This window comes from Chelon labrosus (genome assembly GCF_963514085.1).
Source record: "Chelon labrosus genome assembly, chromosome: 21".
Lineage (NCBI taxonomy): Eukaryota > Metazoa > Chordata > Actinopteri > Mugiliformes > Mugilidae > Chelon > Chelon labrosus.
In genome coordinates, this window is record NC_140354.1 from 773,970 (window position 1) to 801,232 (window position 27,263).

General features: G+C 40.1%; 2 protein-coding genes across 3 annotated transcripts; one reads left to right on the plus strand and one right to left on the minus strand.

Moving 5' to 3' along the window:
• Positions 1-45: 45 nt before the first annotated feature.
• On the plus strand, positions 46-27,263 carry tbcd (tubulin folding cofactor D). Its single transcript, XM_084570415.1, has 39 exons — positions 46-590; positions 668-718; positions 839-936; positions 1,042-1,143; positions 1,251-1,397; positions 2,044-2,099; positions 4,697-4,829; positions 5,591-5,636; positions 5,934-6,066; positions 6,172-6,314; positions 6,400-6,460; positions 6,558-6,632; positions 6,787-6,881; positions 11,849-12,005; positions 14,801-14,858; positions 14,949-14,978; positions 15,302-15,387; positions 16,410-16,490; positions 16,579-16,652; positions 16,806-16,923; positions 17,195-17,255; positions 17,342-17,364; positions 17,449-17,480; positions 17,597-17,659; positions 17,738-17,814; positions 18,089-18,170; positions 18,300-18,418; positions 18,512-18,603; positions 18,954-19,094; positions 19,871-19,954; positions 20,244-20,402; positions 20,500-20,638; positions 22,872-22,993; positions 23,315-23,392; positions 23,469-23,555; positions 23,651-23,738; positions 24,123-24,232; positions 24,331-24,415; positions 24,523-27,263. The coding sequence occupies exons 1-39, from the start codon at positions 407-409 to the stop codon at positions 24,541-24,543; spliced, it is 3,591 nt and encodes a 1,196-aa protein (XP_084426541.1). The 5' UTR covers positions 46-406; the 3' UTR covers positions 24,544-27,263.
• Positions 6,894-11,221, minus strand: znf750 (zinc finger protein 750). Of its 2 annotated transcripts, XM_084570416.1 has the most exons (3): positions 10,682-11,221; positions 7,938-9,234; positions 6,895-7,855 (listed from the first exon to the last, which is right to left on the minus strand). In XM_084570416.1, the coding sequence occupies exons 2-3, from the start codon at positions 9,212-9,214 to the stop codon at positions 7,288-7,290; spliced, it is 1,845 nt and encodes a 614-aa protein (XP_084426542.1). In that variant the 5' UTR covers positions 9,215-9,234; positions 10,682-11,221; the 3' UTR covers positions 6,895-7,287. The 2 variants fall into 2 exon arrangements, with proteins under 2 accessions (XP_084426543.1, XP_084426542.1); XM_084570417.1 differs by lacking the exon at positions 10,682-11,221 and having other exon boundaries at positions 6,894-7,855; positions 7,938-10,640.

Genomic DNA, 27,263 nt, shown 5'->3' on the forward strand with positions numbered 1-27,263 from the left:
AAATAGAAATTATCCTGGCATGTCACGTGACCGGCGACGCATATGATCCATCTCGGTTACCGTACTGAGGCGGGGCTCGAGTGCTGCAGCTATCTGCGCTGTATTTATGAACCTCGGAGCATCCTTATAACTATAAGGAATATCACCACGGGTTTGTTTAACGGAATTAATATCATATTGGCTGTGATTTTTCACGTCAACACTCGTTAGACCAAATACGTTTTGTAGCTAGTCTATATGCTGTATAAATTCCGTCTTTTCCACGGCTAAGTTACATCGTCATCAGTTATTTTGCCAAGCTTAAATGCTAATAGTAGCTAGCTTTTGATCCCAAGCTTGAAGAAAACGAAACGCAAACGTGAGCATCTACAACAGGGACACTCCCTGTGGTTAAAAGTCTAGCAGAATGGCTTTACCGGGCACAGAGAATGGGAGTTCAGGAGGTGAAGGCGAAGAGGCGGACGTCATCGTGAACACTTGTGTGTTGAGCGGTTTCAGTGAGAGCGGCGAGACGAGAGCTCTCATCTCCAGCCTGCCCCAGGTCCACGGGGACATGGTGTCAAGCGAGGCTGCGACACAGAAGTTCTTAGGTGAGGCAGTCATCTGCGGAGTACACGAAACTGTAAATAAAGGGTTTTAAATCACTATCTGTCCTCTTCCCCCACAGTGATAATGAACAGATATCAAGAGCAACCTCATCTGCTGGACCCACATCTAGGTACTCTATGTATATAACTCTCAATGAAGATGCCGTTGGTTAGCTACTGTACAGTATGTTACCACTTGTAAGCTGCACACATGGTAAATCAGTCATATTCACTTAATTCTTTTCTGTTAGAATGGATGTTGACCACGATTTTAGAATTCATACGGAGTGAACAGTCTTCACCTTCACTGGTACATTTGTGCTTCAAGTTTCTCTACATCCTGTGCAAGGTCAGTCAGGAACATTCTCATTTGCTTGTGCCTCATACACATTTGTCATCCAGCTAATTCAGTAACACTGTTACTGACCATGTATTTGTTTTTTGCTCTGGCTAGGTCAGAGGCTATAAAATCTTCATGCAGCTTTTCCCTCATGAGGTGGCTGATGTCCAGCCAGTTTTGGACCTCATATCCAGACAGGATGCCAAAGACTCTGAGGTGAGGTTAAGACACAGTAATTTTCAAGGATGAAAATAATGATACAGGCTTTTGCAGCAGTTGTTGGTGAAACATTTAACTGTAGGTCTACCATCTTCCCATTTCAGACTTGGGAAACCCGCTACATGTTGTTGTTGTGGCTGTCCATGACGTGCCTCATACCCTTTGACCTTTCTCGTCTGGATGGTCACCTTGAGTCAGATGGCGGAAAAGCTACAGAACCCATCATGGACCGTATTCTATCTATTGCAAAGGTAAGTTTGCTTACCTGGGAGGGGAGATGCCATGATCAAGAAGGCGGTTCACCCAGGGCGAGGTTGACCCTTTCGAATTCCCCAAATGTGGGAATCTTGACTGCATAGTGGGATGCAGCTTGGGACTGGTGAGTCCCAGCTTCACCTCCCCCTATGTCCATGGCCTCGAGCAAGCACCTAACCCCCAACTTGGTCCCTGAGCGCTACTCTGCTCTGAGTATTCACACTACTCTGTGAACGAATGGATGGGTCAAACGTAACATAAAATAATTTCCCAATTTTTTATTTATTAAGTAGATAAAGCATGATATAATTCCGTAATGCTGTTTGACTCAGAGAATATGCTCTGTGTGTCTAGATCTCTAAAAATGTTTGTGGAGATTCAAAACAGCAATTGAATCAATTGTCTGAAACTTTGAAGGTTGTAATTCTGTGATGGTCATGACATAGAAGAATCTATAGTAAACTATAACAAAGCACTCTGCTTTATAAAATTAAAGACAAATCATCAGTATGTCTCCTTCTCCAAACTGAGGTGACCAAAGATATACCTTCCAAAGAGAAACCATTAGTTCAATATCAAAGTATCTGAATTTTTCTGACTATCTAATTACTCCAAATTATATGTGATGATATTTCTTTACAGTTTTATCTCGGTGTGAGTGACAGTCCCAGGGATGCTGCATCTGTACTGGTATCAAAGTAAGTGCATAAACACCACATACAAAGTCAGTTAAATATCAAATTACACACAATGTATGTGCACGATGGAACAAAAGGAATGTCAGAATGTTTCTAAAATGACACAAAACATCAACAGACACGCACAACTCCTGAAAGTAGACAAAGAACCCAATCAAACAAATGAAATATGAATATTATATTTTATTCAAGAAAATTAATTATGTGTATACACTCCCCTCCAAAAGTATTGGAACAGTGAGGCAAATTCCTTTATTTTTGCTGTAGACCGAAAACATTTGGGTTTGACATCAAAAGAAAAATATGAGACGTGCGACCAACATTTCAGCTTTTATTTTCAGGTATTTACATCTGGAGATAGCACCTTTTGTTTGAACCCACCCATTTTTCATGTGAGCAAAAGCATTGAAACAGTTTTTTGTTGCCCAGGATTGTCCTATGACATTGTTTACTCAAACACTAAATAAATCTACGCTCACTTTCCGATTCGGGTTTTGCCTGTGCAGACTGCATTTATAGTTGGAGGTGTAACCAACATGAAAACCAGAGAGCTGTCTATGGGTGAAAAAAAACAAGCAATTGTGAAACTGAGAGAAGAGGGAACATCATTCAGAGCCATTGCCCAAACATTGGCCATAGCCAGTACAACCATTTGGAATGTCCTGAAGAAGAAATAAACCACCGGTGTACAAAGTGACAGCTGTCGAACAGGGAGACCAAGGAAAACAACAGCACTTGACGACAGAAAAATTGTGAGAGCTGTAAAGAAATACCCTAAAACCAGCTGTTAGTGACATCAGCAGCAAACTCCAGAGGTCAGGAGTGAATGTATCACAATCTACTATTCGTAGAAGACTTCACAAACAAAAGTACAGAGGCTACACCAGAATATGCAAACCATTCATTAGCAAGAAGAATAGAAAGGCCAGGCTGGAATTTGCCAAAAAGTACAGAGACAAGCCTCAAACATTCTGGGACAAAGTTTTATGGACCGATGAGAGCAAGATTAACTTTTACCAAAGTGATGGAAAGGCTTAAGTTTGGAGAACGAAAGGATCTGCTCATGATCCCAAACATACAAGCTCATCTGTGAAACACGGTGGTGGTAATGCCTTGGGCTTGCATGGCTTCTTCTGGGACAGGCTCATTAATCTTTATTGATAATGTGATGCATTTGGGGAAGTCTACAGAAACATTTTATCTGCCAATGTATCTCCAGACTTAAACCCTATAGAGCATGCGTTTTACCTGCTAAAGAGGAGACTAAAGGCACTAACCCCCCAAAACAAACAACAACTGAAAGAGGCTACATTGCAAGCATGGAAAAGCATCACAACAGAAGAATGCAAAAGTTTGGTGATGTCCGTGGGTCACAGGCTTGATGTAGTTATTGCTTGCAAAGGATCTGCAACTAAGTACTCAGTCTTATTCAGTTTATTTTATGTCTATCTGTTCCAATACTTTTTGCTTTTCGCTTAAAAATTTGGTGTTCCGTTACAAATAATGATATCTCCCAAGTTGTGTATCAGATCCAGATGGAAATACCTGGAAATAAAAGCTGAAATGTTGATCTCATGTCTTCTTTTGATGTCAAACCCAAATGTTTTCAGTCTACAGCAAAAATAAAGGAATTTGCCTCACTGTTCCAATACTTTTGGAAAGGACTGTACATCTGTGAGCCGCAAAAGTTTGTGAACCCTTGCTTTTAGTATCTGGTGGGACCCCCTTGTGCAGCAATAACGACAAGTAAACATTTTCAACTGCTCATCAGTTGTGTACAGCTGCTTGGAGAAATTTTAGCCCATTTCTCAGAACAGAACTACTTCAGTTCTGAGATGTTGGTCAGTTTACTCACATGAACTACATTACTATTGGATTAAGGTGATTCCGATGGACACCAACACAAACTGGAATCATGGTGTTCATGCGTTTCTTTTAATGACAGCAGTCAATATAACAATTTTTTGAACTTTTGAACATTTCTTCTCGGTATGTTCTGCAATTCTTTTTGTCTGTTTTCTAAGGGGCTGATGTGAAATATTATCGGCAGGGCAGGGCAGGGCAGGGTAGGGTAGGGCAGGGCAGGGCAGGGCAGGGCAGGGTAGGGTATGTGCACGTACGCATGTTGTCTTTGCCCATTTGGGCGGAACTCCGCCGTGCAGAAAAGAGGTCAGAGGGGAATTGTAATTGTATTTTTTTTTTCTTTTCTTTTCAAAACGGGGCACTGAACTACACCTGAGTCTCACTAATTTGGGCTTGAAATTAACTTGTAATCCTAGAGGTGGACTTGCCTTTGCACATCACAAAATGTGTAATACTGACAAATTTTTCTGAATAAACAAATACATAAGTATAATGTACCTTTATGTGTTTAATTTTTTTGATTAGATTCTTTTTGTCTACTTTCAGGATTTGTGGGAAAGTCCAATGATAATACATTACACAAATACTCATACAAAAAACACAAGACAATATAATGTTTTATTGTCAGAGTTTAGCCAATAGAGGGCAAGATTGCTCTGGGGATGTCTTTGCTGGTGTCAGCATTTGTTTATCCACACGACACATTTCTTGTCCTACTCTTCGTGACTATACAGGTTTATGACACGCCCTGATGTGAAGCAGAAGCGCCTCGGAGAGTTTTTGGACTGGAATCTCGCCACTATATCCCAGACCAATGCCCATTCAATGAGAGACATTATGGTGTTGGATGGTGCTCTGCAGTCCCTGGTAAACACAAACAACTCTGGTGTCGCGTTCACACCTGTCTGTGTGTGTGTGTGGGTGCGCGCATGTGTGGGTGTGTGTGTGTGTGTGTGTTTTTGAAGACACACAAAGTGTAATCTTTGTGCAGTGTTGTATTAGTACCTGCAGAGGGTAGTTTACAAGATCTGACATGATTGGTATGTTTCATACAATACCTGGTGTGGTTTCAGCAGGTGTGTAATGCACCTGCTGCATGTTTGGGATCTGTCGCTTCAAGTGACTTATGCCACTTTAATCCACTGCTTTAAGCTAAACCGTTTTTCGCAAATGAGAACAGCGCCCAGGGTACTACTTTGAATGAAATCCACTTTTCCAACCTAATGCTTCTCACATTATACCTAATTGCAAATGTTTCTTAATGGGGAGGGTATTTTCAAACCCCTTTGTGTAATCTAATGCAGCCCTAGAGCGAGTACATTACGTTTGTATCATTGGCACATAAAGTTGAATAACGTGTTTATAAAGCGTCCCTTTTAGAAGTGAACCTGAAGTTTAGTTGTTGCTTTTGGCAATAAAACTAACTGTGTGTACATTCACCAAGGCTTCAGGTCCCTTAATTACATGGTTTTATGTTTAAATTGAGAGTAAAGTGTTCCATAGAAATTAGATTGAAAAGTAATGTATTTATCCTTTCAAAATGTCCAATTCCATTCAAAATGCTACTGCTTTCACTTGCTTTCTGCATTATCTTAGTTTGATTTGGTATTTTTATGCATGTCTTTCAGGCGAAGCTTTTCAAACATGGAAAACGAGATGACCTCCTACCGTATGGTAGGCTCACTTTTTTATGTTATGGTCATCTGCAGTACTGAATCAACTGAATCAATACGGAATCAAAATATCTCTTAAAAAGAGCAAATCCACAGAGATAGCGAATCCTTAGCAAGGAGCATGTAATTGTCACAGAACAATCTGTGTTCGCAAATTTATGTTTAAATGTACTTTGTCAGAGGGGAGAAACTTGGATTTAGACATTGGGTGAAATGTCTGTTTTCATATAGTAACAAAATATATTGATTCTGTTGATGTGATATTTATGTGTTTTTGCTGGGAATGGTTGTTTCTCAGCTCCTACAGTTCTGCAGTGTCTGGAGAAGAAAAATCTGTCAGAAAGCAGTGAGGCCATGCTGAGGAAGCTGGGTATAAAACTAATCCAGAGGCTTGGCCTCATCTTCCTAAAGCCACGTTTGGCTGCTTGGAGGTCAGACATTGTACCAGACAAAATACAAAATACTTAGGTCTCCATAAATATGTTGTGAAACAATTATCAATGTGTTTTAAGAGCTTTATGTTCATGTTTTTTTAGGTACCAGAGAGGGTGCCGCTCCCTAGCTGCAAATCTTTCAAATGCTCCATCTATTACAGCCAATGTTGTTGGGACTCCTGAACTAGAGATACAAGAGCAAGAAGATGACTATGACATCCCTGAGGAAGTGGAGACGGTTATTGGTCAGTTTCTCCTACACTCAAAACATTTGTTATTACAATATGTGAGTTAGAAAAAAAAAAGTCTAATCCTCATGTTATTTTACAGAGCATCTGCTGGTGGGACTGAAAGATAAGGAAACAATTGTGCGCTGGTCTGCCGCAAAGGGGTAATAGTCTGTTAATGTGACACTTGGCAAACTACTCAAAGCTAGTCTTCTGAAAGAGATTCTGTGTTACAATAATCTATGTTGTCTAACCCTTCAGTATTGGGAGGGTAACTGGGAGGCTTCCAAAGGGGCTGGCAGATGAAGTGGTTGGATCAGTGCTGGACTGCTTCAGGTAGGTTAATGCTTGGGGCACACTGGCTGTCTCACTCACATAAGTCACACTATGCCATATATCATTTTTTTATGTTGTTTTTTTTTTTTCCAGGCAGCCCCTTAGTCCACTAACATGTCCTTTGTGTTACATATGTTTTTTTATTTTATTTTAGTTTCCAGGAGACAGACAATGCTTGGCATGGAGGCTGTTTGGCACTGGCAGAACTAGGAAGGAGAGGACTGTTGCTACCTTCCAGATTGACAGATGGTATGTGAATTGACATTTGCATTAAAATAGTCATTAAAAGATACATGGGCCATTGTTTGAATGGACATTTTGTTATTTCTTTATTCAACATTGTTATATTTACAGTACCCTACTATAGTCTCCATTACCCACTTTATACATTACAAAACATGTCCAGTTTTTTTTTTTTTCTTAAAAACAAGACATAAAATCACCTACCTGTGACAGTCGGTATTTGCATTTTACATGTTACAGATAACCTTGTGGCAGTGCTGTTTGACATGTCACTTTTTCTCCTGCTAGAGTAATACATCTTTAAGAGCTTAATCATTGCAGTCAAAAGTATTTCATGTTGATACTTGAAGTGGCGAATACTAAAGGAAATCAGTCTATATCATCAAATATTACAGCAGTCAAAGTCTAGTTATCAGCAGCAACGAGGCCTCCTCCTGAGAGCCCTCCCAGGTGCTTTTACTCTTTTGTTTGGTCTGTGGCATTTACTTCCATCCTGGCCACTCTTTGCTCTCTTTATACCTGTTACCTTAACCCTGGAAGTTTGCTTGGTATTCTTAGGAGAGCTAGAGTCTGTGGAATCTTTTGAGGGCTCGTCTACAGCACTGAAGTCACATGAAGACGCTGCAGAGCTTGCAATAGATAGCTGACAAAGTGCCAGAGCTGCAGTCTGCCGCTGGTCACAAGGTTCTTCATCCAGTTCTTTGTCAGGATCTTCTGTAGTGCTCCTGATAGAGCTGTGTATGGGATTGATGTGAGAAGCTCGAAGGCTGAGGTTCAGAGGCAACTCATTCTCCTTTAATTTCTCAGTGTCTGAGCACCTCAGTCTGTGCTCAGATTGACTTTTTTCGTTGTCCTTGTCCTTTGTGGAGAGGTTGAGGGGTGCCAGATTATCTGTGTCATCCACGTTATCTTGTTCCGATTTAGTCTTGGGATATAGCTCAAAATCAGACATGGACAAATGTTTACTGCTCTCAGTTGATCTGAAAGAGACGGGGCAAAACAGAAAGTTAAAAACATACCATACCACTGCTGTCTTGCTAAATTCTTGGGGATTAATCTTACCCTCCATCAACGGGCTGAGTTCCTAACTGTAGCAAGATTTCTGCAGACTCCTCGTATCTTGAGTCATTTTTGACCGCTTCCTCGGTTGTAGTTGTGTGTCCTGTTTGGGGAGTGGTCTGTGGCACAGCCACATTGCTGTATTGGGAGGCCTCTGTGGCTCTCTGCATAAAGTGTGCTTGACTGGGTCTGTCAGGAGACCCCAAAGCTGAGCAGCCCTCTTTAGGGCTCAATCTTGTTGCCTTGTCTTCATTTTGCCCACTGTGGCTGTCCTCTTGCATGGAAGCATTTGGGTGGTTGTGACTGAGACGTGGATGCATGTATAAATCATAATCCTTAGGGCCAGGGTTTGGGCTATACAAATCCAAAGGATTATATCTGGGTCCTGCAATTGGCATGGCAAACTCATGGGGTCTATAGAGCGTGTAATGCAAACCAGGCCCTGGGTGAAGAGAATGGCAATATCTGTATGAGTAAGGAGGGAATGGTGAAGTGTGAGATGGACCAATTGGTTGTTGTACAATAGACCTCTGGGGATCCAGAAACTCTGGCTGGAAAGACGGAGAGTTTGGCTCATTTACATGGTGATTGCCAGGGACGTAGTATGGCTGATACAAGGTTCGGTCAGTCAACAGATAAGGAGAGTATTCAGGGACCATGAGAGGGGGAAATGGTTTTAAGGGCATGGATGATGAAATCGTACCCCTAGACCATGGGAAACCTGGGTGGTTGAAAGTGGGAACAGGAGCTTGTGAATCCTCTGTCTGCTGCACGGATGACTTGAAGGCTTCTGCTCCATCACGGTTGGGTGTGACAGGGGAGAAAGCAGACGGGCGGGGCAGGTCCTTGGTCTCATTGCTGTCTCTGTTCTCTCTCTCTGTAACTGTGTTTGATTTTGTCACGCTGTGACTGTCTTTATCAAGTGGACCGTCACACCCAACATCTACTTCATCTGTGTCATCTCTGCTCTCAGCTGTGTTCTCCTCTTCTTTCTGTTTCTCAGGACTATCATTCTGAACTGGTGGAAGGAAGTCTGTACAATCCTTAGATTTGACAGGGACCCCTTTTGCTAATGCTTTCATCTGTCGGGGCGTTTGCCCACTTTTCTGTGACATCAGGGAGATGGAATTTTTACACAAGTTGTATTTCATGTGGTTGAAGAGATGGGATTTTTCATTGCAGGTGAAAGGACACTGGAAACACTGGTACTTGAAGGGCTTGCCTGGTGGTCGGGGAATGTAATGGGGCCTTTTTGGCTTGCGTTCCTGAGCAGTTTCCATCTTGATTGTAAGCACTCTTTCTGAAAAAAAAGAATTTAGCACATTGCATTTCAGGAAATGGTTTTGTTTCTTAAAGTGCCTCTACTGAAGTTGGTAATGTAATGCTAAAGGATATGAGACCAGTTGGTGATGTGTTGCAGGTTTGTCACGGATTCTCACTGAGCTGACGTCAAGTAATGAGTCTAATAGAGTTGTTGGACTGGTTCAGGTGGAGAGTGGTTGTCACTGGAAAGTTTTCTCCGAGTGTTTCTTTAGCTGCTCGGCCAGAAAAATCTCTAGCTGCACAAAACACTGCACCCTGAGGCTAATGTATTTCTGTGACTGCTACTTCACACTGGGTTGGATACCAAACTGAGAAATAGTTTACTATCAAACCTTGTCTACAGAATACAAAAATGTATCCACATTATTGCATAGGTACAGTCATGTTAGTTTGGATTTGGTTGCATGCCACCAACCTACAAACATGCCTGCTTGATCTACCTGTTTACCTGTCAGGCCGTTTTGATATTGCTTCACTCTTCTGTCCTATAAAGGTAGAGAGTCATTAAGGCACTCGGCAGGCAGATAACCCACTTACTAGCACAGGCCTGGAGGGCAGGCAGAGACTTGCCTTTCTCTCTCAACCTTACTAAACTCTGTGCTGTCGGCGTGGGAACCACCAGCCACCTGCTTCCCATGACTACACCTGCAGGATGTATTCATCATTCGGTGATCTAACCTACTCTGGTACTCTGGTAATCATTATTCATATAATACAATGCTGGTAGAGCCAAGTAGTTATCGCTGAAACAATCCATTTTAGTGAAACTGTGAAGCGGGTGGCATCTGAAATATTTGGTTCACTTTTTGAAATGAAACATCACCTAAAGCTGTGAGTTCAGTGTTGCTGGGCGTGCATGGAGGAACCTGCTTGTCATGCGCTGTCGCAAGAAGTTGTCACTCAAGTTTCTGTAGAACAGCAGTAGCATGTGAAGCCACTCCTTTCTTAAGACCTGAAATTCATTCGATAATCCTCTTTTTAATATGTTTTCAGTGTGCATATAATCCTGTTAAAACCTTCTTTTTTTTTTTGTTCATTCGTGTACATTTTATCCTACTTGTTTGGGTGATGAGTTTTTCTTTCTTGTAATTTAGAAACCCCTCTGTATAACATAGAGGCCTTAGAGGTTATAGGTTGTCTATGTGAGTATTTTAAATTTGTTCAGAAAAATCTCTGTAGAGACCAGATAAAGACCTGTGGATCCACGGCAGTCTGAGTACAGGCTCATTAAGATGTATAGGTAACAGGTGCACATTTCTGCTGAGATCTAAATACAACCTACAAACTAGTTAACAGCAACATTTCAAATCACTGACTCACTGACAGTTTATACAAGAACACAGAAAAACTATGAAGTCAATTAATAAATATATAACTTAATGCTGCTTTCTTGTTAAAGAAGACGGAAAAAGAAAAACAATTACCTGCACTAGATGAAGAAAGGACACCTTCTCTTGAGTTTCTGGCCTGCAGAGAACTGCTTCAAGATTCCGCCAGCGACAGTATCTGGTCCGAACGCCGGCCTCAATACAATATGTGCTGAGAGTTCAGAGTGCGTTTGTGAATGTGTGTGATGCTGAATGTGTTTGATATTTGTTGCGTGGTGAGTTTCTCTCTATGAGGTGTTGTCTCACTAGTGGGTGGGGCTTCAGCCCAAACAGCAGGGCCCTCAGGCAACACTGATGTACCTGATATTAGTCAAGCCTCAAGCAATGATTTACATGAGGGGTTGGGGCTTTTATTCTATCTTCCTGTTTATGGCATCATTTTTCATTTTTGAGTAAATAGCCATAAGGGCCTCATTCTAAATCTATTGTACATAAAGTGAATGTCTGTAACAAGCTAGCATAGGCATCATGATATTTGCATACTGGGAAGTAAAATTGGTGCTGCAACTCTCAGATTTATAAATTTAGAATTTATTGTCAACAAAAGTCTATTCTTAATAAATGAACTAATTTTTTGCCCATTTTACAAATTACAGTCATTATTTACCTGATGTTACATGAAAAGAACCATTTCATGAATGGCAGTTTATCAGAACACTGATATCACTGGTGTTCCCACAGTGGAAATGGTTGTGGACAGGCACAAGCTTGCATTCAGGTTGTCTTGAAATTGTTTTGAAATTGATAATCAGCCATTGGCTGCACACTCAAAGGCACTCAAGTTTTTCTAGTTGATAATAATTTCGAAATATTTTCCACAAAACATTCAACAGTATGTTTTTGCTGATTCATTGATGTGCTGCAAAAAGGTTGGTAAGAATGGATTTAAACATAATTTTAATCCAATATGAATGTGGGTATGTAGGCGCACTATATGTAGCATACACTGTTCATAAGAAACAATGCTAAATTATTTATTTTTTATGCCAGTCCCTTATGTTAACAAGCAGTACAGTTAGCACACACACATTATCATTAATTCAATTACAATTTGGGTTATTAGGTGTGAAGCTAAAGTAGTGAACTCTCCTTATGACAAAGATGGGAGGGTGTATATTTAACATGCATTCTTCACATAGCTGTCATTTCTTGATCTTAGTAGGGTTATGTTCTTGGAGTAAGCTTCCTCATCTCTCCCTGCAGTTGTGCCACTCATTATCAAGTCCCTGACCTACGAGGAAAAGAGAGGAGCGTGCAGTGTCGGTTCCAATGTGCGTGACGCTGCCTGCTATGTGTGCTGGTCTTTTGCCAGGGCTTATGAGCCCAAGGAGCTGGAGCCCTTTGTCACACCAATTGCTAGGTAACCCCCCCTTTTCATTCTTACCTATACAAACCCTCTCATGCATAGAGTTCTGCTACACTACGTAAGGACCACATCTCTATTTTATGATACTAATACATTGCTGTTCTCCAAAGGAAAATTGTCTTTCCCTTTTTCCTGGTTGGAAAATGTAGTCTAGGTCAGCTTCAAAATACCAGCTGTATTTTACTTAAATGTAAGTAATTTACCATTTACAATATATAATAAGAATAAAGCTACAGCCTGTCATTTTACATATCCAACATTTTACAGTATGTCAACTTTGGTATGCCTGCTATCCAGTAAAATAACCCATTATAAATCTACAACTAATGCCTTTTAATAAAAAATGTAACATCTCTGTATAATGGTGTCTAATGAATTCACTTAAATGAAAACTCACTGTTAACTCTGGACCTACATCAAAAATGAGGAGGTACAATCGAGACACTTTATACACAATTGCAAGATTCTTTTGGTTGCAGCTCACTTTTAGTGACGTTTTTATAGCGATTTGCGTGGAAGCTGAACAGTTTGCCTTTAAGCTGTTATTTACTGCCCCAAACCAGTTTTTCTGTGCCACTTGCATGTCCCCACATAACCAGCACACATCTTTGTTTGCTGCGGGGTTGGGCAATTTGTTTGTATTTTCATATTGTCGTAATTTCATTACCAGAGATCACAGATAGATTATCTTATCATCTCTGGGTTGAACAGGAAAATTAGTTTTCTTGTATGTATGTGGAAAGTTTGCAAAGCATTATTTCATTTTCAGTCAGCTGTCACTAATTATTTATAGAATTTACTTTCTGTCAGAAGTGGGTTTTGCACACGAATGTAGAGCAGGAATGAAGAAAATTATTTAGAGGCACGGACTTAATAAAATTCATTAATTAATAAACAAGTACACAAGATGGGCTGTGAGATAAGAAGTAAAATATTGTAGGTAAAATATATAGTCCTTTTGACAGGACATGACATGACATGTGAAACACTGCTGGCTGTATCCATCGGCCGTTTTAAACTAATATTATTTTAGTTAGGCTTTAGTAGGACATGCAAGCGTATCTACAAGAACAGCCGCAAGAGGCGAGATTTGGCGAGTGAAAGAGTTGTTTATGGAACTAGTATTGTTTTGGTTATGTGTAAGGTATTCAGATTGTGATAATACCTTTATTACAGTGACGTTAGATGATCTTAAAAACATGCATTTCTCTTTCTCTCTGTCTGTCTGTACATGCTTACAGTTGTATTGCTCCAGCCTTTATGTTAAACTGGCAACGTTTAGTTTAGACTTGCTATGGAAGTGTTATGGGCCAACTTAGAAAGATTGCTGTTAAGACTTTTACATAAAAGTGACCAAGTTACTTATTCAGGCATGAGACTGACATTTTGTATTGTAATTAGATTATCATAGAAAGGTGCATGTCAAGGGACTTTGACTTACGTGACACACATTATATGTTTTTTGTCATTGTAAGTCAATAAACGGTTTTAATTGGACCTGTTTTCAGATTGTTTCAAAGCTGAAATAGACAAAGCCTATATGTGAGAATGCAAAAGGTTCAGGATCAGAGGCTGAGCCTAGCCTAAAAGTTAACAACTGATTAATCAGCAGTCTCTGCAGAGAAATGCAACATCATCCAGCGATACATGTTGAGTCTTTGTCAACAGTAACGGTTTGCCTCATCCTTGATCTCTTTTCTTTTGACTTGCATGTATGGGCCTGTGGCCTCTGACTGTGCAGACCAGCTCTGCAGTGTCAGTTTGAACCCCTGCAAATTATCATCAGTAGTCGCGACAACACCCTCCCTTTCCCTAGCCTACAGGATTGCCAGGTTTCGCCTGCTGCTGTAGGTTTCGGTCGCCGTTTGCCAGCAATACTAAGACAAGCTGGTTCCTGCTCAATTCATCACAGCATGATGACATTTTACTGAAAACTCACATTTATTAAAATGTGACTAAGTGACTTGCGGGCAGACACACGCAGGTGTATTTCTTCTAAATTACATAAATAAGTTGTGTAATGATTTGTAGCATTAGTAGACATAATTTAGAATATTACTCCATTGTCCAGAGTTAAATCAGAAATTGTTTTTGTTTTCCAGCCTTCCAGTCAAGGGTAGTAAATAAAGCAAAGATAGGGCAATTGGTAATTCTCCATGCCTGCAGCTTGCTGTTTTAAGGCAAGGTATGAGAGCAAACAAAGCATTGTGCATGCCCCCCCCCTTAAACAACTTACATTCTTACAAACAGCCTTTGTGAGACTTTCAAAAGGGAATGTAGAATAGAGGGATGTTGAGGTCAAAACGCCAGTACACACAGCTTGCACTATTTCAGGGTAATCATGGTTAGTGATATTGTGGTTGCATTTAGTGTCTGTGCCAGGAATCTGTGCATCACAACCAACGTGATTTTTCTGGTAACATTGTTGTCATCCTAATCCGACTCAGTTATTCTGGACATATTAAGATGTTCAGAAACCCACGGTGCACTTTCCAATAGTAAAGAAAAGTAACACAATAAACTAAATGCTGTGAAGACATTGTCTGTAGGTAGAACTGTTTTTGAAACTGCTAATTATCTCTATAAAGGGCACATGCCTGAAACCTGGAAGTTATTTACACAATGCAGTCTAGCAAATAAGCACTGAAATGCTTAACTGTCAAACAACAAAGGGACAAAGCACGGGGAGACACAATATCACAGAGCTATAGTTAACTTTGGACAATTCTATATACTAATCGGTGATCAGATAATTTATCTTCTCCAACCCACACTGTTTCTCTCCACAGTGCTTTGCTGATCACAGCTGTGTTTGATCGAAATGTGAACTGCCGCAGAGCTGCCTCTGTGAGTTCTCTGGTTAACATCATATTCTTGCTTAACTAAAGATATACACTTACATGACAGAAGTTAATTTTATGTCTCTTTTTGTCCCAGGCTGCCTTCCAGGAAAATGTCGGCAGACAGGTTTGTGACTGCATTGACTACTTGAACAGAATTGCTGTGATTTGAAGCTTATTTGCTGCCAAAGATTCAGGTCATGCTCAGACTTGTCTTCTTAGTGAAAGCTTTTGAGGCAAAGAAATAGCCTCCTAGTGCAGCTACAGGGCACTAGCAAACAACTGAATTGCCAGTAGACATTGAAACATATGTCTCTGAGGTGTTTACTTTAATTTTGTGTCAAGGCACATTTTTCCAGACTTTTCTAGAAAATTTTCAGACTCATTTGCAAATGTGTTCATAATATAGAGCATTTTCAAATAATGTGTTGCTTACTTGTGTCTCAACAGGGGACATTTCCTCATGGTATTGACATTTTAACAGCAGCAGACTACTATGCTGTTGGAAATCTCAACAACTGCTACCTGAACATTAGGTGAGAAACAATTTGTTTAAAATGACAATTGTTGTCTGTGAAGGTTCTCAGTCATCCAGGTCATGGTATATCCAAAAAAGGTTCAAAAAAGGCAACTGGACTTGTAGATTTTTAGAGAAGACGTTTCACCACTCATCCGAGTAGCTTCTTCGGATGAGTGGTGAAACGTCTTCTCTAAAAATCTACAAGTCCAGTTGCCTTTTTTGGATAATGACAATTGTTATGAACTCGTTCTTTAATCACAAACTACTCATGGTCTGCTGCAATTTGGCAAATGCTAGTAAGCACCACACCTATCTTAGCAACTTAAATAATTAAGTAGGGTGGCAACAGATAGTATAGTATGTTTTCTCACTGACCTTGCATAAATTTCAATCTTCGTCCCAGTTTTTGTGAATGCAGTGCCTACCTTATCATTGACAGCTGTGTATGTTGCTACTGGTAGAAAATGTCTTGGTGGATATTAAAGTGACAAACTGAAACACATTCAACTTAATGGCTGAACCCCTTTCTGGTTGATTAGTTAGAAAAATACTTTCAGGTCAGAGGAGTGCTGTGTTTTGACAGTGTTTCAGGGTGCCTCGTTATTAAAACACCCAGACATGTGTGCCATTTTAACAAACACAGCTACATATTACAAATGTGGTGTTGGTATTAAAACACAGTTATGGCCATTCAAACTCCTAAATACCTACGTCACACAATGAAGCCATGGTTAAAAATATGAAAGGAAGCAGAACTGTTCTCTGAAAAGCAAACTGGAATAGCTCCTCACAAGAATTGTCACTCTTGGCAGAAATGTGTCACTGCCAACAGAGCAAACATTTCAACAGTGAAAATCCATCAAGATGCTTGCCTAAGGGTATGGCTAAATTCTAAACTGCACAAAGAAAGTAAAAATGTAGGAAGGATTTAAGCCAGGCTGGGATAGACTTTTTCCACTGTAGTTACAGATCGTGTATTCATTGTCACTGTAGATGAAGACTTGTTTCTGTTTTTGTGTCTATATTTTGTGTCTATAGTGTCTATGTAGCTGCTTTCCCAGAGTACACAAAATCCCTGATAGACCATTTAATAGCCATGAAGATCAACCACTGGGACGGGTATGTACTTGTAGTTTCCAGCTGTCAAAATATATACTCAAGTGTTAGTTTTTTAGTCTTAAATGATGTTTTTCTGTATGTTTTGCAGTGTTATCCGAGAGCTTGCCACTAAAGCTCTCCACAACCTGACGCCTCAAGCGCCTGATTATATGGCTACAACAGGTAAACAATGTCACCTTACCTGTTTCACAGCCAATGTTGAGCTTTCAGTCAAAGTGCATCATGAGAAATGCTGTTGTGAAACTGACTGAAACCTGTAATTAACGGTTATTATGAGTACATAATACAGTAGTCTTGCTTCTTTGTCGCTTTCAGCTTTACCCCTCCTGTTGCCAATGACCGTGGGTATTGACCTCCATGGTCGCCATGGAGCCATCCTGGCATGTGGAGAGATCACACATGCTCTGTACAAAGTGGCCCTTCAAACCAACAGGTAAAGTATACATTCCAAGTAAGAAGAGCTAGGCCTAGTTTAGACTTGTGATGCATTTATTGTATTCTACTTGAACAGAGGTAATATACTGTGAAGATGATTTGTAATCCTTTTGTGTAAAAGTTTTACATGCCACCTTGAAGCAGACACCGTTTATGTGCCTCAAAAACTAAGGCAAATCTTTAAATTTACAAATACCATTCATAAGTGAAATGCACAGCCATAGGTCATTATGTTAATTTGTTTTTCGTCTTGATGATTTGTCTCATAGGACTGTAGTGGACATGATTTCTCCAGAATGTGTGGATGCATTAAAGAACATTCACCACAGGGTACGTGTACTGTAAAGTAATAATAAAAACTAAATTTACATTGGTCAGAATGTCTTGCTGATTTGCATTTTCTCACACGTTTTCAGCTGCACGAAAGGAAACAATACAGGTAGGCAGAAAAATCTGTTTAACTTTGTGTTTGCAGCGTTTTATATTATTCATGTAAAACGCTTATTTATTTATTTTTTTTCAGGGGTTTCGGTGGGCAGCTAATGAGACCAGCAGGTGTGTCTAAAAGCAGAAATAAAATAGAATGAATGGTTTTAATAAATTGTGATCATAAACACAATGTTTTTCCACAGTACAGAATAACTAATAGATATGTTTTTTTTCCCCTACAGTTTGCAGTCTTATAGAAAAGCTGTCCCTGTCCAAAATGCCCTTCAAAAATGACCCTGTGATTGGTAAGCTAATTTCAAGCTTTTCAGCAGTTGCTAGTTTTACATTTAGCATCAGGGATAAAAGTATCCAATGTGTTTCAGCTGGCTGGCAGTGGGTTATCGACGACACCATACAGACGTTTCATCTCATTTCTAGTGGAGCAAAGGATGGCGTTATTGTAAGCCTAATACTTTTTTTTTTAAACAAAACAAAACATGGGAAGTTAAGTATTATGCATCCAAAAAAATAGTAGTTAAGCAGAATGTTTGCTTTTTGTACTTTTCAAAGCTGTTAAGCAAAATGTTTGCTTTTTGTACTTTTCAAAGCTGTTAAGCAAAATGTTTGCTTTTTGTACTTTTCAAAGCTGTGGAACTGAAACCACTAATTACCTTTATTTATAAAGACTATTTGTGATTTACCACTCACTGAGTTTTGTCCTCCTGTGTTTGCAGGTCGCAGTGGTGTCAGCCTTGGCTGCCTTGTGTAGGGAGTACTACCAGGATAATACAGGCCAGGCTGACTCACAAATGCAAGGTATGTTAAATATGGTTTCCCAGTTTCAAAAGTTCTATATGTCCTATATACATATTTGAAAAATATCTGAACATCTGCACAGTGTGGTTTACATCTATTGTCTGTGACCATTTCTGTGCACATGTTAAGAGGTCCTGGTTTCCCAGTACATTGAGGGACTGAAGAGTCAACAGATATTCACTCGTTGCGGATCTGCTCTTGCCCTCGGCTGTCTGCCAAGATTTATGATCCACAGCAAACTGAAGCAGGTGTGGTTAAAGTGTGTGTACATCGCAGGCTATTTTATATCTTCACTGCCTCAATATTTGGGTATGAAATTCTGTATGCGTTTGTTTTCATAGATCTTTGAAGGTCTCCGGCAAATGTGCACTCTCAGTCAGAAAGAAGGGACTTTTACTGAGGCGAGGAGAGATGCAGTCAGATCAATTGCTCAGTGAGTACTTAAATACTTTGCTATGGACTTCTCGGCCTCCACAGGATCTCCATTTTTATATATACTCTTTTTCTCTGTCTAAGGTTGCAGGCTTATCGTGTGAAGGCCTCCCTGTCTCTATGTTAATTTCAACACATAGCTGTGTAGGCAATAATGCTAAAATAAACTGCTGACTGACTACACCCGCAGGACCTGAATGGCATGTCCATCCATTTCTCTGATAGCATTTTGCATATTTCCTCAGAAATCAACTTTTATCTTATTGCCCCAGTTCATGTGTCTTCCTCATTGTTTCTTCAAGAAATATGTTCTCTGTTATTTGTTGACCTTGTATTTTCATCCTCCGTCAGAGTGTGTGTGAACGCGGGGGTTGGTGCTCACGGCTCCCCAGACGCTGTTCTGTGCTCGGAGAATGTAGCTGAGGTGTATGGCACTCTGCTCAGTTGTATGAATGACTATACAACAGACAGCAGAGGGGACGTAGGGGCCTGGTGAGTGCAACACCATCAACTCACGTACACAAACACAAAGACAACAAGCACACGTGATTTGAATTTTCTTAAGGGGTAAGGAATGCTCTCTTGCCTTTGGCCTCTGGTGTTTCCATCCCTCTGCATAGGGACATGACACACACACACACACACACACACACACCTGTCTCAATAGTAGCCCAAGGCCATGCTTACCTTGCTTACGGCTCTCCAGGAATGTCACCTGGCTTGTCACTTGTCCCCGCAACATGGGATGGGCAGCCTCTGCTTTCTGTCATGTTTTCCTCTTCCTCTTGCTTTTGTGCAACACTTTTCTGAAGCCCACACCTACACAGGAACAATATTCTTTTTCAATTCTATATCATGGCGATGCTTAACATACATTTTGCATAAAATTATTGTCAAGAAGCCAATAATCAAGACTTCCAACAATTACCAGTGCACCTGTTTTAGGGTGTGACATTTGAATGAATGCTATGATCAGCATTTCACATAAACAAAATGGGCCCTGCAGCTATGAAGCTAATTTGATTAGAAAACTGACAAATTCGGTGGCATTGAAAGTCGTCAAATGTGTCCTTGTGTCACCTTATGTATGAATGTGTGCACCATTTGTCAATTGTAACTAAAATTCACTAATAATTCAGAGTTAGAAAAGTTTATGTCAATTATATTGTTACGGAGATTGTGACATTGATCAATGGGTATGAGTTTGACTTGAACCTTGTCATTGCAAGCTTACAGTCTTTTTGACTTGACTTTTGACTTTGGCTCAGGGTGAGAGAGGCAGCAATGACTAGTCTGATGGACCTGACTATGCTGGTGGCCAGCAGTGCTCCGGAGATCCTTTCACCAGACCTGTGAGTAGGAATCAGAAAACTAATTTGCCATGTCATGCAGCTGACATTACTTTGACTAGACTGAGTGAACACTAGTTACATGACAGCAGAGTTGTCTGCCTTTGAGCTTTAAAGAGTCTCCGATGGATTAATTATTTCATTTTTGTCTCCCAAACCCTAACTGATAACAACATCGCTTCTTTAATGATCAGGGAATCAGTACTTGCATCATAACTTAGTGACCCCCCGAATTCAGGTTATGTTAAATAGGATGATGCATCCTCTTGACATCCCACTTCTCTGTGTGCAGGGTGAAGTGTATGATGTGCTGCCTAGCCCAGCAGTCAGCTGAGAAAATTGATCGCTACAGAGCCCACGCTGGCAACATCTTCCTGCGTCTCCTTCACAGCACAGAACCTGCAGTTCCTCATATACCTCACAGAGAGGAGCTGTTGAGCATTTTACCTGTGTGAGTCGCTCCTGCCTTTAAGCAGTAGCATTATGAGCTGCAGTAACCTGTAATGTACTGTATATTCAGCTCTGAATCCATTTTCCCTGTCTTTCAGTGAGACCACAACCACTCTGAACTGGAATGCTCCATCCCAAGCTTTCCCGTATATCGCTCAGCTGCTGCGATTGCCTGAGTATCAGTACCACGTCCTGCTGGGGATCACCGTTTCTGTGGGAGGGATCACCGAGTCCACAGTAGGTGGAGAAATAGAGTATTGTAAAACAGAGAGAGAGACACTTTAAGATACAAGATGTCTAGGGATATTATAGAGAACTTCAATATTGATTTAGTGACTATAATTGTATTTACATCAACAGTCTACACATGTCAAGTAGGAACGTCCCAATGGCACTTTTTGACATAACAACCACACGTGGACAACTACTCACATTTGCACATAGACATATATACACTGATCAAACATAACATTATGACAGGAGAAGTAAATAACATTGACCATCTTGTGACAATACAGTATTCTGCTGGGAAACTTTTGGACCTGACATTCATGTGGATGTTACTTAGACATGTAGCACCCAACTAGACCAGACCAGGCACCCCCACCCGACAGCAGTGACACACCTTGATGGCAGCCTGACTGCACAAACGCACAAAAACAGTTTAGGAACAACTCAAAAAACATGAATAACAGCACAAGGTGTTCACCTGGCCTCCAAATTCACGAGATCCCAAACCGATCAAGTATCTGTGGGATGATCCACAGAGGCCCCTCCCCTCCCCTTAACTCATAGCACCCAAAGGCCCCCGCTTACAACATTCTGTTGCCTGACACAACAGGACACCTTCAGAAGGTCCATGTCAATTCTCCTGATTAGTTGGAACTGATTTGGAGGCACAAGGAAGATCTACACAATATTAGGCAGGTGGTCATAATGTTATGTCTAATCGGTGTACATGCACACATACCTGTGGTCAAGTACAGTTGCAGTGTAGTAGAAAGACTGTGTCTTTTCCTGAAGTGTCACCAGTGGGGAGCTCATATTCTGTCTATTTGGTGAATACGAATTAATGAGCACAAGAATGACCCCATTACTGATATTGGCTACATAAACTAAAGTTCACATAGTTCTCCAGTGTTGTTTCAGGTTTAATTGGCATTACGAAAATCAGAACTACTAAAAAGTACATGCAATAGACATTAAATGGTGTGTTTTTGTTAAACTCAACAAGCTGGGATGTGTATTTAGTCCTTTTAATTTTAAATGTTCCTCATTCAGAATCAAGCACTGAATGTTATTTTTTTTTTTTTTAAACATATTTGGGTGTGGTAAATCTTGCTACCAGTAATGAGTTGGCAAAGTCAGCTGTTATTGTTAAGAGGTGTTATTATTTGACCAGCAGGGGGAGCCATGTGTCTATGGCTATGTGATCCTCTCATCTCTTATTAGAACACCTGCCTTTCAGTGAATTCTTAAAATCACAGATCAGAGACTGTGTAACTCGTCTGCAACCTATTGCAGCATGCGTTTCTGTGGCACCTGAGCTCAAAGAACTGATTCAGACTTATCTTAGCACCGGCAAACAAGAACTTCCCATATCTATCATTTCTTTCCACTCTTGACTCGAGTCAAATTCTCCTGCCTCCCATTCAGAAGAGGTTGTGTTCACAAACATTTGAGCTGCTTAGGTTATTTTTAGGGTTTAGTGTTTGTTGATGTAATAAAGAAAATCTGTTTTAAAGCCTTTAATAACAGCATAGAGGCCTGTAAAGTTGAACTCTCCTGCCAGTGGAGCCTTTAAACATGTTCCTTTAGAGACTGTCTTGGGCTCATATTGCTTTCATCTCCTGCTCTGCTCTTCCAGTTTTTCTGTGCTGTAGGTGTATGCTCAGAGATGAGATGGCCTGATATGTTTGTACAGGGTTGTATGCTGGAAACTCAGCCAAGACTGCATCGATCCATGGGCCAAGATTACCATTCTCACACCACAGGCACATGCACACATGCCAGAGAGAGACTGAGCATCCAATAACTTTCCAGGAATTGTTTTAACACAGATGGACCCTATGGCCCCTCAAGAGCCAAAAAATATTGGAGTCGTAATAAGGAGAAAATGAACTGTTGAAACAAAACAAATAAATTAAATTTTAGTAAATGTAGAAGAGAAAATCAGACACAAAGTGTCCATGTCTGTCTGTCTCATGTTATCAGGGAAGATGACTTTCTTTGCTGCAGTTTGATGATATGCTCAGTTTTACTGTATTCCTTCTAAGGCTGTTCAGATTCACACAATATTGTTATCAGTCATGTTGTCTCTTTCGATCAGTTATTTGCATTCAGTTTTCCTTATCTTTTTTCTTTGTTGTCATAGATAGCAGCGGTGAGGGTGCATTTGTGTTTCCCACTGTTTTAACTTTCAGGCTTGAGTTCCACATTAACTGCTGCTCTCCTTTCTGCTTCCATTCAGGTGCATTTCTCTTCCCAATCACTTCTTGACCACTTGAAAAGGATTCAGAGCAACGGCGATGCTCTGGCACAGTTTGGAGACGTTATGCTGAGCGTCTTCAGAGAGAATCTTCGCAATGACAGGTAGATGCACATGTTGTGTCTCCTGTGTGTTGACCATGCTAGATGTAAAGCCCTTTCTGAAGTATATTAATAAAAGACGTGGCAGCTTTCTTTTTAAAATCAAGATTCTCTTTTAAGGATTACTTGTCTGTTATCGGTTTCATGTGTTCTGCTATCTTGTTGCCATAATTACTGATGTTTGCTTTTAGTGTTGGAAATGTTAGTTTTAGTTACTTTTTACTTAGTTACTTAGTTTACAAAGATTTCATTTTAGTTTATTTTAATTGGTATTATCAGCATGTACAGTATGCACATATCCTCACTTTTCTTTTCCTTTTTTAGGGTGTCTATTCCTTTTCTTAAGATGCTCAATCAGATGCTTGCTAATGGCTGTTTTGAAATCTTCACCACACAAGAGAAGTGAGTTTTGTAAAAGCTTTGTTTAAATAAGTGGTTATCTGTCAGAGCTTCTCTTACTCTGTATATGTTTTCAAAGTCATCAGTTCTGTGCGGACCTTTTGGATCTTTGCAAAGAGTTCAAGAAGTCTAAAGACATTTCCAAGTTGCGTGCCTGCATAGCTGTGTAAGTCTCCACCTCACTGATAAATGCATACATCATACACAGCACTGACGCAAAATGCACTATCTATGTTGACTGTGCTGACTGGTGTTTCCCAGTTTCTGTGGGCTGATCCAGTTCCAAGGTGAGGTCAGGAAGAAAGTTTTGTCCCAGCTGCTCATGCTACTCTGCCATTCATACCCTGTGGTAAGTTCTCAAGACTGGAGTACACACCTATCTTTAGCGTACTTCTAAAAGCCACTGACAGTTAATGGTCCATGTAGCTATCCATATCCACATATAGGAAAAAAAAAATCTGGTTGGTTAGAACCCTTACATCCATATGGAAATATGGATGAAATATAAAAAAACCAATGCTGTTCTCATCTGTTTTCTTTTTCTAAATTACCAAAATGGGTGGACCCGTTAAACATCAACATGTTATCATGCTGATATTAGCAGTTTGTTCAAGTGAAGTTTCACAGAGTCATATGCCTGTAGACCCTTGGCCTCATTTGTCCTTTGAACAGTTCTTTGTGTAACAACAGCACCAACAGAAAGACATTAACCGTTGCTTTCTTGCAATTGTAGATAAGAAAAACCACGGCCAGTCAGATGTATGAGATGCTCCTGATCTACGATGATGTCATCAATCCCGAGGTGTTGGATGATGTCATGACTTCGCTAAGTGACACTAATTGGTCAGTGGTCACATTGGATGTGTTTATTAAATCATCTCTAAATGTTAATGTATTTTTTTACACTACGTAAATGTTGCCATGCTTGATGTCTGCTCCAGGGAGAGTGACCTTGCCATAGTACGGACACACAGGAATCAACTTTGTGATTGGTTGGGAATCGCCAGGCCACAGTTGGTTGCCAAGGTAACAATTTAACTGATATCAATTTGAGTTAAGTGCTTTATAGGATTCATAGGAGTGTCTTTTATTACCTACCTTACCTTACCTACCTTACTCTCTTTAATCGGCAGGGCCCTGTCCAGGTTTCCTGATCAATGGCAGGAGATTACAAAGGTGGATAACATTCAGTAAGAATTAAAAATGGGTCAGAGTGCTACTGTTCTGCATCACGTGGTTTGTCCATCTGTCAAAAAGTACATGGAAACAGTCAATAAATGTAAAAAAAAATAAAAAAAAAAATACTGTCATTCACTTGTTTTGTCATTGTTACTACAGAGATCATATACAGCATGCAACTCAAACCACAATTTCCAACATTAATCAAACTTTAACACACCTGTATGAAATGTTTATTATAATTTCCTGTGCGTAACAGTGTTGCAGTGTAATGTCAATTTCAAAGTGGTTTTAGTAAAGCTGTTTACTTGTAACCTGTACCTGGCACAACACAAATAAATGAAACTTAAACTAGAGTTTGTGTGGAAATGGTTGCTATTTAGCCGTTTTGGCAAACACAGTGGAATGTCACTGAGACTCCCTGTTTCCCCTTGGGTCCCATTCAGGCCTACTTTTTCTGCATCAGTGGAGGTGCCAGGGACTGGATGAGTCTCAAGCCTGATAGTGGAGCCTACTTGGTTGCTCATGGAACAGAGCCTGTTGTGTCACCATTGGTCCAGACTTTCTCATTAGAGGCTGATAGTGGCTGCATTGTCTCAGACGGCTTCATTGACAAAGATACAATTGTTGCATTTTAGAATGAGGTGGTTCTGATTTCTAGTCCTACAGTCAGAAACTAGCTAATCTAGTAATCACTATATTGCATTACATTTTTTGTCAGTGTGTAATGTGATTAATTTAACTAGATTCTTCCTTTCCCATGGAGACTGAAATGTATTTTGACCAGAAAAACATAGGATGAGATAAAAACATAGGGCAACATAAGATTAAAACATACAGTGTTTAACTTTCTGTATTTTAATAGGATGTTATGTGTGCACTGTCTAATAATTAGTTGTCTAATAATGCCAATCACATTTGTTTTTGTTTTTTCCTGTTCTTTTTCAATAAATAATCATAAAGCCAAACAACTGCACCATGACAGAAGTAGAAAAAAATTTTTTTCTGTGGAGGTTGGTAAAATTAAATCTCAACATATTTCAATTTAACAGAATTAGGAAATGTCATCTAAACTTTTAGCATTTGTCTTTACTCATACAACAGTCCTGGTGATTGTACTATCCTAAAGTTAGTGTTTCTGACGAGTGGCTGAGCCTCTTACGCGCTCACGAACAAGGCCACATTTTATACTTGCCCTCCATGGGTGTTGATGTTTTCTTGGTAGTTCAATATTGCTGGAACCCATAATTCGACTTTAATTAATTCCCAGCCAAATGGAAATTCCTGCAGCTGCTAATGAAAGAGATGGTGTGTTTCTCTCAAGGCGGATTGATGGTAAAGTGAGCAGCTTTGGTACAGTGCTCAGGACAGAGAGGAATGCTAATAATTCTAAAAGGCTTACAGTTCGCCGTCAGTATCCATGGCAATTCTTCACACACAATGGTGGCCTTTTTAGAGCAGTGCAGAGGGGAGGAGGTTGCTCTCATTGAATCAGTTTGGTGTGATATTAGGAAAAAAAGACCTTGCACTTCTCCACTGTTCTCGTTATTATGAGATTAAATGTCATCCATAGCAGTTTGTCCGAGTGAATAATTACGGTGAGGGCAACAATACATATAGAATGTCAACTATACGTAATAAAGACTTTTGATGCGCATAGTTGTAGGTCTTATCCAGTCTGCCGTCTGAATGTAAATATGCATGAATAATACACACAGTGACAGTTGTTTCTCACACTGTAAACTGTGAGCACATGATGTCCCTTCGATCACTGCATTGGAGCATTCAGTGAAATTGCAAATGATTCTAATTATAGTTTCTTGTTTCCTGCATCGTGCCACTGGGCCTGCAGGAGGACAGCGTTAGTGCTTGTTCAGTTTTTCTGAGATCCAGTGTTTGCTATCAACATGACAGAAGCATAAATAATCAAATTCACTTTTTTTACCCTTTCACAGTCGATGACTCAAATGGGCAGGAACACAGAGGCAAATGTTAGATTAATTGCCCTTAGAGTAATCTTTCGCTAATTCTTTATTATTTTTTCCTACTATCGACTGAATGCTTAGAGGTTATTGGAAGTTACAGACCACTAATGCAGGATAGCAAAATGTTCAATGTAAAGAAGTTTTCTGTGGAAGTCCTGCTATGTATTAACACTGTAGTGTGGTATGTGTACATACTTTCAAATTTTGATAGTACGTGAGAAAGTACTTACACGCAGTTAATAAAATCCTATAAATCCAATAATGTCACACAGCAGTTGTGCTCATTGATTCGGAGTATTTCTGCAGTAGCAAAATAACCATATAACCACAATTGTGTAGCCACTTATTATTAGTTGTTGGCAATGATTTGGGGAAAAGTGAACAGACGTTATAATAAGCCTGTTATTCATGGTACCTACTTATGGTTAAACTGAACTATTTATTGTATCTTTTGCCATATTGCTCGAGTGAGCCAGTCCTAAGATGGAGCTATTGTCAGAATAGAGGTTCTATTATTCCCGGGTGTTAGTCCTGCAGAGACTTCCAGTATATGGCCTTAACACCTGGTATAGGAGAAAAAACCCTGCTCCTGCTTGTTAGTCACCTTCATTAGTGTAGCTCTGGCCTTAATTGTCGGAAATTTATGTAGTGGAGGTACTGTGGAGCAGCTGTCACAACTAGATTGGCTCCTTTTAGCTCTCCAGATGGAT